Source organism: Cannabis sativa, chromosome 2 (genome assembly GCF_029168945.1).
Source record: "Cannabis sativa cultivar Pink pepper isolate KNU-18-1 chromosome 2, ASM2916894v1, whole genome shotgun sequence".
NCBI lineage: Eukaryota > Viridiplantae > Streptophyta > Magnoliopsida > Rosales > Cannabaceae > Cannabis > Cannabis sativa.
The window spans coordinates 52,707,395-52,719,500 of record NC_083602.1 but is presented as its reverse complement, the minus strand read 5'-3'; the positions used below and the strand labels follow the sequence as shown (position 1 = coordinate 52,719,500).

The 12,106-nt window shown below is 35.3% G+C and overlaps 2 protein-coding genes across 2 annotated transcripts; both read left to right on the top strand.

The window, feature by feature from the left end:
• Positions 1-8,277: 8,277 nt before the first annotated feature.
• On the top strand, positions 8,278-10,488 carry LOC133034356 (uncharacterized). Its single transcript, XM_061109424.1, has 2 exons — positions 8,278-8,777; positions 10,060-10,488. The coding sequence occupies exons 1-2, from the start codon at positions 8,670-8,672 to the stop codon at positions 10,486-10,488; spliced, it is 537 nt and encodes a 178-aa protein (XP_060965407.1). The 5' UTR covers positions 8,278-8,669.
• A 46-nt stretch (positions 10,489-10,534) lies between these two features.
• LOC133034355 (uncharacterized) lies at positions 10,535-11,869 on the top strand. The gene is made up of 2 exons (XM_061109423.1): positions 10,535-10,959; positions 11,303-11,869. Exons 1-2 carry the CDS (start codon positions 10,588-10,590, stop codon positions 11,867-11,869), a joined length of 939 nt encoding a protein of 312 aa, XP_060965406.1. The 5' UTR covers positions 10,535-10,587.
• The last annotated feature ends 237 nt before the right edge of the window (positions 11,870-12,106 follow it).

The window sequence follows — 12,106 nt, the reverse complement described above, 5'->3', positions numbered from 1 at the left end:
AAACAGGCACTGTTTTGAATTTATAAAAAAAAAAAAAAAATGTAGAAAAAATATTACGAAACTAAAATTCAACCGAAAATCCAGTTTAATTTACATAAAACTAATGTCTTGACTTTAATTTTTAGATCCATGAAATACAGATCTCAAAAAGTTGAAACAATCCAATTCAAGTATAATCAAAAAAAAAATTATATCAATACTATAATAAAATATTTATCCTGATGTATTTTTCGTTGTTTTCAAAATTTCTAATGGTGAACTTGTTCATATTAAATCATTAAGAGACATGTAGATAAAATTACGTACGTGGAAACACTGTTCTGATTTTTAATGTTTCATAACATTTGCATTATAGTTGCATAAATATTTTACCAACAGTTATTTCATCTAATGTAACCTTCGGCCAACCACTGAGCAACTTTCGTCTAATTGAAATCTTCGTTTGATGCAACCTTCGGCCAACTACCGAGCAACCTTCGTCAAATGCAACCTTCGGCCAACCACTCAGCAACCATCATTTGATTGCTTAAGTGATAGTGTCAAAAGTATTTTAGTTATTCAAAGCACATAAAATGTATAAATGTTGTCCACACTTTATGAATGTATTTTTATAAATAAAGTATCAATTTGTATTTTCCATGAAATAATTCTAATTATATATTTATTAAATTTAATACAAAATAATGTGAAAAAAAATAAACATTTTAAGAGTGCTTTTTAAAAATTAAAAGTTATTTTTTAAAAATATTAGAGTGTTACTTATAATTTTATGGGATCCAAATATAACATTCCTTAAATTAAATATAGAGAATTAACGAAAATGTAAGGAAAATAAACATAATTAACAAAAAGAATATTGACGGCAAAACCACCCGTTTATTTTTTTTAACACTTAACTACATAAATTGACTTTTTGACCGCAAAACTTACCAAACTCACATTCCATTTTGCTCTTTACACTTCCATTCAAAAATGTCAATTAAGTACCACGGTGGACTATCCACATGTACATAAGTGTACACATAAAAAATTTAGTGGTCCACGTAATTTTAATTTTAAATATAATAAAAGTTATTTTAAAATTTCACAAAAATAAAAAAAAGAAATAGAAAACATTTTTTTTCTTTTCTTTCCTTTTCTTTTTTCTTCTTCTTCTTTTGAAGTACCCAATTAATAACCCTAATCCTTCTTCATCCCACAACCACCACCACACCACCTCCATTAACACTACCACCATCATACCACCTCCATTAACACCACCACCATCACAACCATTATCATTGTCACCACTACCACCACACCACAATCACTACCATTACCACCACCACAAATATTTTCTCTAAACTACCATAACCACACCACCGAAAAATAAATCAAGGGCCATTGAAGAGAGATCTCGAAACAGCTGAAAAATAAAACAAAATAAATCTCAAATCTGATTTTTTTTTTTTTTTGTTGAATCTCAGATTTGAGATTTGAGATGTGCAATATTGTGATTAAGAGTGAGAGAACGTGATTTACCACAAGTTCGACTCAAAGTATCGTCAGAGCTAGGGAAGAAGCAGACATCGTCGAGGTTGGGGAAGAAGTGTGCATCATCGGGGTTGGGGAAGAAGCAGGCGTCACAGGTCTGGGAAGGGAGAGGACGTCGCATGTTTGGGGATCGAGCGGGCACTGTCGGGGTTGGGGAAGGATACTAGGCACTGTCGGGGCGGGAGGGGTGGGCACTGTCGGGGCTGGGGAAGGGGAAGAAGAAGAAGAAAATGTTTTCTATTTTTTTTTTTTATTTTTCTAAATTATTTGTTTGAAATTTTAAAATAATTTTTATTATATTTAAAATTAAAATTATATGCACCACTAAAAATTTTTCATGTGTACACGTGGGTAGTCTACCTTGGCACTTAACTGAGACTTTTGGATGAAAGTGTAAAGAGTAAAACGAAAGGTGGGTTTGGTAGGTTTTGCCGTCAACAAATCATTTTGTGTGGTTAAGTGTTAAAAAAATATAAAGTTCAGGTAGTTTTGCTGCCAATATTAAAAAAAAATAACGTCATAAAATATGATAATTTTATACAACAAAAATTAAATTAATGGGAATTTAAAATTTTGTCGGTATTTTGACCTAAATGACATGTGGCTTATTCTTGAAAATCCAACACGCAACATGCCCATCTAGAATGAAAATAGTTAAGTACAGTTCCAACCCGAACACCTTGTCTTGGAAGGTCAAGGCTAAGTCCACTCGAATGATGATGTTAATACGATTAAGCCTGAGAATCAACTCTTTCAAGAATAACAACAAAAAGTAACATAACCTCCCTCGAGGAAGATTATTATTGGCGTTAAAAGGTGGTCAAGACTCGCTTGCTAGATTCCAAGATGAAATAAGAGATGATTAGATTAAATAGAGAGACACATAATTTATAGTAGTTCACTCCCCTTGTCGCGATGGTAATGGAGCTACGCCTACTTCGAATTTTTATTTCGCACAAGAATTATAAGAGAATTGACTAAGTGTGAAATCTCTCAATTTTTAGAGAAGGAAAAACTCAGGGCAGGTCCTGAGTTGAAACGGGCCATAGGGAAAAAATTTGGCCTTTACTATAAACATAAATAGTACTTTTAAAAATGATTAAAAAATATAAAATATGTATATTTTTTAAAAGGTATATTTTATTTGGGCTCCTAAAATGAGTGGGTCCTAGGCGCAGGCCTAACCTGTCTTAGCCTAAGGCCGGCCTTGGAAAAACTAGAGAGAGATGCTCTAACCTTATGGGCACATTCTGAATGTGAAAAATGAGCTCAAGGAGCTCTCCTTTTATACGGAAGAATCTCCTATTAAAATAATAATAAAATATTTAAAAAATATGAAAAAATACATTTAAGCTATTTTTGACCAATGATGATGATCTAACGGTAGAATTGACTCTGGAGGTCGATCGTCAATTTTTGGAGCTTGAGTCGTGTCTGTGAAACCCGTTTTCAGGTAAGTTGTAGTTGAAATTCGTAACTCTCTTGAGGATGAGATTTGGACTTGATACCTTCAGAATTGCAATTGGACTACGAGACATGACTTGATATAGCATTAAAATAGCTTCAAAATGCAAGTTGAATCGCGTTAATCGAATCAATATTGAGTGAGTTATGACTATTTTACTGAAGGGTGCTTTGATACCAACGCGCAAATTGAAATCCATCGCCTAGGTTGGCATATGATGCCAACCTGGACACTAGGTGAGTGGAAAAACCTATTGGGGATGTATTTTTTTATGCCTAAGTGATATTATGACATCAATTAGTCAATTTCTTTATTCTAGTGAAGTCGTTCACCAATTCACGAAGATGGTGTTGATCTATTTCACCCCCCCGAAAGCACTTTTTTCCACGTTTTGGATGAGACAAAGAAAATTCTCAAGATATTTCTTCAGTTTTATGATTAGAAGCGCCCGAGGTTAACAATATGTCAACCTGGGCGTTGGGTGCCTAGGGCATCTAGTGCTTCGGGTGCTTAAAAATGAAAGTGCTCTAAATTTGACTCTGATGCCTCATATATGTTCGTGACATGTCTAATTCATGTCCCAGTACAAAGTTTGATCCATTTGCACTAAGACACTACCAGAAACTGAAACCCTAGTAGGAATGTCAACTTGGGCGCTAAGTGAAACCCTAGGCGCACGAGTTGACTTTTGGGATGCTATTTCGTGTATTTTCAACTTCTGAACCTTGGACTTGGATTCTTCATGTCTTCATGGTATAGAATACTGAAAGATAGTAAATTGGAAACAACTTGGCGGGATCCAAATATTGGTTTTATGGTACTAAATTTAGTACGTAGCGGAAGAATTCGTATTATCTGATTATCATTGTACCATAGCCCAATGAATCTCTAGATGTGTATACATTTAAACTAAACATAAAATACATGAAAATAATATATACATCTAAATGACTATCAGGGTATCCTCAAAACTTCTCGTAAGTTGCATCATTTTTGTTGATTAGAAACTCACACCGTAGTCTTCCAAATTGATCCACCACACGCAAGGAATAGTGTGGGCTATTAGGATAAAGTGTATAATATGTTCTTAATTAATTCTCAACAGAAGAGCAAGAACTATTTGAGAGAGAAAAACAATTTTCCTTTTCTCACAGTGAATTTCGAAAATTCTAGTATGAAAAGCTTCTTCTAATTTCTCAAATTAAGTTTCTATCTATAGTAGTTAAATCCCCATTAACTAAATCACATTTAATTATTTAAATAAATATCTGCAACGCTCTAATTGCTTAAGCACACTACAGTAATTTTTTACTTACTGTGCACGCCTTTTCTAATCAAAGAATTTTTCAAAAATTGTGTCAAATTTAAACTTTTTAATTAAACTTTAAACTTTTATAAATACATAAAATTAGGATCCCGTCTTTCAAATTTACAATCATATTCAAAATATATTTTATAAATATGTCGCTCCGCGACTACAAAATAAAGGTCTAAGTTGTCCCAAGATCGAACTCTCTAGATCTAACCATCTTGATACTGATATGTACAACCATTCTCGAGCTCTGGACACACTGGTGCTTAGCCTTCACCTTTCCTTTACCTACACATGCAAACTAGGGGTGTTCATAAAAACCGAAAAATTGAAACCGACCATCAAACCGACCAGACCGTAACCGAATTTTCGGTTCCACGTCATCACCGAATTTGGCGGTCGATTTCGGTTTCAGTTTTTTTGACATGGCGGTCGGTTTAGGTTTTTGTAATAAAAAAAAAAAATTGAACCAAAAAACCGTCAAAACTGCCAAAAACCGCCAAAAACTGCCAAATCGAAAATTGCCAAAAACTGTACGATCAGTTTTATACGGTTATAATTTCTAAACGGTCGGTTATAAAATTGTAAAAACCGACCATAACCGACCGATTTCACCCCTAATGCAAACATATTTATGAGTCAAAAAACTCAATAAGAAAAGCACAAAACGTATAACATAATACTGACTTGTATCTAAGCGCCCATACACCTATTTATAAGGCTTCAGATACATCAAGAATGTTCCTAACAAAAGTACGGTCCTTGTACCGCATGCACTAACTACTCGTCCCATAATAGTGTTGGTAGGGCTGAACCGTACCTCGAGTACCACTGAGTACTGTACCACATGCACTACGTACTCGTCTGGTACTAGTGTTGGTAACACTATGTCATACCCTTTGAACATCATATACTGTATCAATACACTCCGTACCACAACCGTACTAGTGTTAGTAGTATACAAATCATAAATACAAAATGCTTAATTATAATACACGTACACATATACATATACATATCTTATGCTAATTTTACATCATTTCCTAATTCAAGTATGTCGGTCAACTTGAATAGAAATTCATGCACTGAACGGAGGTCCTATGATATAATATGCAAAATAGGTAAACAACTTGCTAAAACTTTTTCGGGGACTAAAACCCAAAACTAGAAGTTTCCCTATCGATAAATAGCATGATAATACCCTAAATATCAAGGAACACACGAAAAAAAATGAGAATGCAAAATTTCTTGAAAAATGGTAGGCCGTTTCTCTAAAAACGACACACTATTTTTCTAGGTAATCTGCCAGTAAAAATACCGTTTTCTGCTGCAGGAAAATAAAAAGTCTCCATACAACCACAAATCGACCCCAAAATCTTTCAAAACTCTCAAGAACACTTAATAGAGGTCCAATAAACATATTCCAAGCAGTGAACACAATTATATAACTCAGAATTATAAAATCTACCATTGTTGAGTCAAGTTTGAGTTCTTGCTCAACACCTCCCACAACCATCAAAAACAACCCAATTAAGCTTCCAAAACTCAAAGAACAAGGGTTTCTAAGGCTTAACTTGATTCTAGTCTAACTCCATTGATTTCTTGCTGAATTCCTTGGGAATTAGGTGAAGAAACAAATGGCTGAGCTCCTTGGTTTCCTAGGGTCGAAAGAAAGAGAGAGAGAAAGGAAGTGGTTAATTGATTTTTCTTATTTTTTGGATGAGAAAATTATCTACTCCTTATTTGTCTTATTCAACTAATTGGGTTCAGAACTTAATAAATTATTCTACAAAAAATCCATCAAAATAAACTAAAAGCATATGGCAAAAATTTCATTTTTGCCCTTGCTTCACCCTTAAGCAAACTTAAAGTTTACGGGTAAAATGGTCCACTACCATAACCCTACTTAATCTCGGTATTACAAATATCACATATGATTATTCCACTAAAATAAAGGTTCTAAACTATTCCCGTGCGACTCTAATGGATAAATCGTCGCATTTTCTATCGTTACCGATCAAAAATCATAAAAATAGTAATTTTCACATATGTCATAAATAATAAACTTAGACTTTAATAAAATCTCTAGAATTGAGAAATTATAATTAGTGATTGGACATTCGATCAAATCTAACATTTTTCACTTAATCTAATCCAATCCAATTAGTAATTAGATTTGGAGAATCAATATCATTCGATCCAATCCAATTAAACCTCAAATTCAATCCAATCTAATTCAAGGGATAAGTTGAGAATTACTCTTTTTTATTACACATTAACCAAATATAACTACAAAATATTTTTAATTGATAGATACCCTCTTTTATAATTAAAGTACTAAATATAATCTCACATAACTTATTAAAATTAGTGTCGTTAATGTACATAATGAGAATATGACCTATAAAATTTGATATAAATTAAAGAATAATAAAACAAAGGTAAAAAATTAAAATAAAAAATAATAAAAATGGGTCTGGAGTGTAATTTTTTCTTAATTTAATTACTAACTGGATTGGATCAGTATTTTAATTGGATATCCAATTGCACACCTAATTTTTAATATTAACTTAGAAATATGAAAAAACATACCTAAAAACTATATGTTAACCTTCATTTAAGTTTAATACTACATAAAAATATCATCTTTACAAATTTAATACAACCAAAATTTTAAAATAATTAAAACAACAAAACTACCAACTAATAAAAGAATAAAACATCATGAAAATAAATATGTAAAACAACTAAGTATTACAAATTCAACAAAAGAAAAGTTAAAATCCTTTTTTTATTATTATATATAAATAAATATAAATATTTTTTTTAATATATATTAGATGTAATTGAATTGTAGATGTTTAATTGAATTTTAAGATTAGCATCTAATAACCGATCTAATCTAATTAAAATCTAACTTTCAACATTCAATCTAATCAAATTATAATTAAATATCTAATTTTTTATATGAGATAATTGTATAAAATAAATTAAATTGGATTAGATGTGTCCACTCTAGTTACTGGAGTGCTCATGGAATTTTCCTATTTTGCTATATTATTATATCAATTGAAAAATATAAATAATAAAAAATTAGGTTATGTTTCTATTTATGTATTCATACAAATTAAAGACATGTTGATACGTGTCTGATACTACGCATACATTTTCGCTATTTGGCCTGCAATTTGAGGGTTGGACAGCCACTTTTCTACATATTTTATTTTTTATTTGTTTGATTTTGAATAAACTATAAACTAAAATACTAAATGATCTCATTTAACACGGGACCCTGTAAATAGTATAATATCACAACTCATTAATGAAAGAAAACTTTGCACGTTATGATGACTTTCTCACTTCCCAAAAGAAACTGGAAAAGAACCCACTACCAATTTTTAATTATTTCAAATTAATCATTTTTATTATGTCAAAAAAAAAAAAACCATTTTTTAAAGTTAGTTTTTGTGTAGATTTGTATTTAATTTTTTTTTAAGAACTATTTATCAAAGGGAAATTTGATAATTTATGCTAAAAAATTAGATAGGGTGTTTAATTATACCCAATTATTACACATAAAAAAACTATACCTATCTTTTAATTATCTTCCAAAAATACCCCTGTCTTTTCAAACTTCTCACATTCCCTCTAACTCTATTCTCTCTCTTCTACCTTCTCTCTCTTCATTCCCTCTCCCCACCGACGCTGCAAACAACAACCACACCAGACGTAGTCGACCACCAAACAACCAAAATCGCAGTCGACCACCAAACAACCACCAGACGACCAGGAACCCACAAACCCACAAACCCACGAACCCACGACGACGACGACGAACCCACGGGCACGAACCGAACCCTTGAACCCAGACGAACCCTCGAACCCACTCCAATCGACCCCATCGACTGACGCCTGAGCGAACAAGGAGACCCAGTCGAATCCCACGAACATAGCAATCCAGGTTAGTTTTCGTGGAATTTTTCTTTGAATTTTCTTCTTTAAAATGCATACATTTGTGGTTGAATCTGGTATTGAATTGAAAGTTGTTATTTTGTATGTTTTTTGGGGATAATTTGTGCAATAAAACTGTGGGATGAATGTGGGTTTCGAACAGTAGATTTTTCTGGGTTTTTAGGTTATTGTGCGATTTTATGCGATTCTATGTGCGCTTTTGTGCGACGTGTCTGGAGTCTGTACATGTGTTTTTGTGTTTTTGCGACTTTTGTGCGATTTATGTGCGATCTTGTGCGATTAAGTTGTAGACTTTCTGTGTTGGGTATGTTAAGCGATATTATGCGATGTTGTGCGATTTTGAGCGATTTATAGAATGTGGTCAACGTCTTGAATTTTGGCGACATTATGCGATTTATTTGCGACTTATTGTGCGATTTTACTGACATCAGAAATTTCCAAGTGTTACCCACACGACCCACACGAGACCCACTCCAAGCACAATCCACGAACCAGGTATGGGCTAAACTTAACTTTTTTTTGCAATTTATCATATACATTGTGCATCTGTGATATAACTGAAATGTATTTGTTTAAATTTATCAATTTTAGAGTTTGGGGAAGAAACTGAGTTTAGGGAGATAAATTTTGGGGTTTTTTATGTTGTGCGATTTTTGTGCGATTATGTGCGATTTCAAAGCGACATGTAGGAAGAACTTTTATCAATTCTGGAAAAAATTGAAAAATAGCGACGTTTCACGATTAAGTTAGCGACATATAGCGACATTAATGAAACTTTTATTTATTCAGTGAAAAGTCGATATTTAGCGACGTTTAACGATTACATTTGCGACTCAAAGCGAAGTGTAGCCTTGCAATATTTGCATAGAGATCCAGGCTTCACCTGTTTACCATTTAGATAACCTAACTTGCAGCGACGGCAGCCTTCGGGGAACCCTGGTGGTGGAGCCGGCCATACACCTGTTTTGTTAAATTTTTTTTCAAGTTTTAGAAACCTCCACTCATTCATAAGCCGTTCATGTTCAAAACGTTTCATGTCGTCAATCACTTTTTGCATTTGAGGCGTAATTTCCCCACAATCAGGCTCCTGCTTGATCTCTTCAGGAGTAAGAATCGGATATTTGCCCTTGTTCCTTCTAGTAGACATTGCTAAGAGAATTATCTTAAGAGGAAAAAAATTAAGAAAATATGTGTAACTTATGAGATAGACAATTGGCTTTTATAGAGAAAACTAGTGGTTGGGAAGGTGGGATAATAAATGTAAAAATTGAATTACACAATTGTACACATGTTTGTCATGCAAAAAGCAATCTGGGCAATTTTCGCGACATGTAGCGATTTATGTGCGATATGTTAGCGACATAATCAAGTAGTTGGTTAGGCGGGATAATAAATGTCACATTAATTACCATTTAATGTGGAAACGTCTTTTTGTGCGATTATTGTCGATTTCTTGTGCGACTTTGTGCGATTTTATTTATAGCGATTGTGTTTGCAATTTTTATATTTGTGCGATTTTTGTCGATTTCTTCTGCGACTTTGTGCGATTTTATGGCTATTGTGTTTGCAATTTTATATTTGTGCGATTTTTAACGATTCCTTGTGCGATGGTGTGCGATTTATATTCAAATATGTTGCCAACCAGGATTATTCTGGTGTGCGATTAATGTGCGATTTATGTGCGAGTTTGTGCGATGTTGCATGTCATTCACTCGTTTGTTATGCGATTTCTATGCGATTTCTATGCGATTAATAATCTTCCTGTTTGTATTTGCAGATGGCTCCAGAACTCATTCTCCCCTTGGCTGAGCATTTTCCTGGGCGTATCACTTACCGAGGAAATGGGTACTTTGCTTCTATTAAAGCAAAGTTTGAAGCCTTTAACCTGACCGAGAGGGTGAAGGAAACTCCTTTTGGAGTTTTTTGGAATGCGAATGAACTGAAATTCTCCGGGGTGATTGTGCATCAACTACTGTTGAGGAAAATGAAAGTGAGTGAGGTAAAGAATGATGAAGTGTGGTTTTACGTGGGTAAAACCGAGGCCAGATTTGGAAGATCTGAGTTTGGATTGATTACGGGACTGAAGATGAGCGGTGGCCCCTCGACTGAAGAATTGAATACACTATGTGAGTACGATCGGATATTTCGGGACTACCTCACTAATGCCAAACGGGTCACTTTCAAAACCACTTTGGCTAGCTTTTGAGGCGTGCGATGTGGCCGACGACGTGTACAAGCTGGGCCGTGTGCATTTGTTGAAGGAGTGCTTCTATCTAGGGCTGAGGGTGTTTACATATGGTCGGATATGCTGAAGTTGGTAGAAAACGAGGAGAAGTTCTTCGAATATCCGTGGGGCCTTCTTTCATATCAGAAGTTGTTGTCATCCACAGCCAAAAGTATGACTGACCTGAGGAAGAACTACCTTGATAAATCTACTAAGGATAAGAAGAAAGGGAAGAAGGAGAAAAAAATTACTCAACCAGAGGCGAAGTACAATGTCTACGGATATGCACCGGCGCTACAATACTGGGCCTTTGAGGTGATGCAGGATTTGGGGAAGAAGTACGGGCAGTGCAGAGGGACTAGATTCCCTCGAATGTTGAATTGGAGCACCCCCAACACAGTTACGAAACATGATGTCAAGCAACCTGATGTCGCTACCCTATTCGAGAAGAGGGTATGCCAATCTGACTTTCTTTGTTGTTTTGGTATTTCTTTTGCTAAATTGTGCTTTACAACGATTTTATGCGATTTTAATGCGATTTTTGTGCGATTTAAACATGTTTTTCATTTGCCTCTGTTTCATTTAGCGACTTTATGCGATATCAATGCGATTTTTGTGCGAGTTAGACCTATTTCATTTGCAACTGTTTCATTTTGCGTGTTTATGCGATTTTCGTGCGATTTTTGTGCGATTTCACTATGCTGAATAGGATTCTGCTATTATTCTGCTATTTTATGCGATTTTATGCGACGTGTGTGCGATTTTTGTGCGATAATTAATATATATTTTTTTCCAGATGGTTGTTCTTCAAATTCTGTATCCTAGGAATTGGGAGGTGGACTATTGGAAGAGCAATTGTGAGGGTGAGGTCCCCACGGTGGAAATGGGGTTGGATGAGGTCGAAGAAACGCAAGTCGGGGCGCAAGATTCGACCGCATTCCAGACCCAAGCCGAACGGGTGGCGGATTATGTGAAAAAGTCCAAAATTATTCCACCATCCCCACCCAAAGAAGCACCAGACGCCTCCACATCTGCCACCGTGCCCCCAACGCCTGCCACTGTGCCCCCAAGCTCTGCTCCAGCCAATGACTCGAACTACCTCTTGTTGGCTAAGAGGTTGGAGAAGGTAGAAGCGCAACAAGTTGCGATTCTCACTGCCCAGACTGAGATGAAGGCTGACTTCAAGAGAAGTCAGAAAGAGATGAAGAATCTTATCATGGATCAAATTGCGACCGTGATAAGTTTGTTACAGAAGCAGCCTTCGGAGCCGACACAACCATCGTGGCGGCACGGCAATCGGACCCCACACCATCGGACACGGCGAGCCATTACGGACGGTACATCCATCACCGCCGACATATGATGATGATGATGATGTCTACCCGAAGATTGGCAACCTGACGCATGTGACGTTCCTTCTACTCCTGCAAACGCCATTGTCATTTCGCTGGGTGATACTGAATCTCAGGATGTGGAAGAGTTGCGGTGGGCCACCGGATGGAGTGGAGTTCTGTAGGCTTAGGCGAAAGCGCAAGCCGGTTTTCTTGAATGACTACACTGCTGGGAAGAAGAAACAACGACAAGGGCCCGTGGTAGTAGA

What these genes read in the sequence shown, in the direction of transcription:
- LOC133034355 (XM_061109423.1), top strand. Translation starts at nt 10,588, where the DNA reads ATGCTGAAGTTGGTAGAAAACGAGGAGAAGTTCTTCGAATATCCGTGG. An exon ending in CTACCCTATTCGAGAAGAGG is followed by an intron (nt 10,960 to 11,302) that starts GTATGCCAATCT and finishes ATTTTTTTCCAG; the next exon opens with ATGGTTGTTCTTCAAATTCT.
- LOC133034356 (XM_061109424.1), top strand. Translation starts at nt 8,670, where the DNA reads ATGCGATTTATTTGCGACTTATTGTGCGATTTTACTGACATCAGAAAT. An exon ending in AAGCACAATCCACGAACCAG is followed by an intron (nt 8,778 to 10,059) that starts GTATGGGCTAAA and finishes TTGTATTTGCAG; the next exon opens with ATGGCTCCAGAACTCATTCT.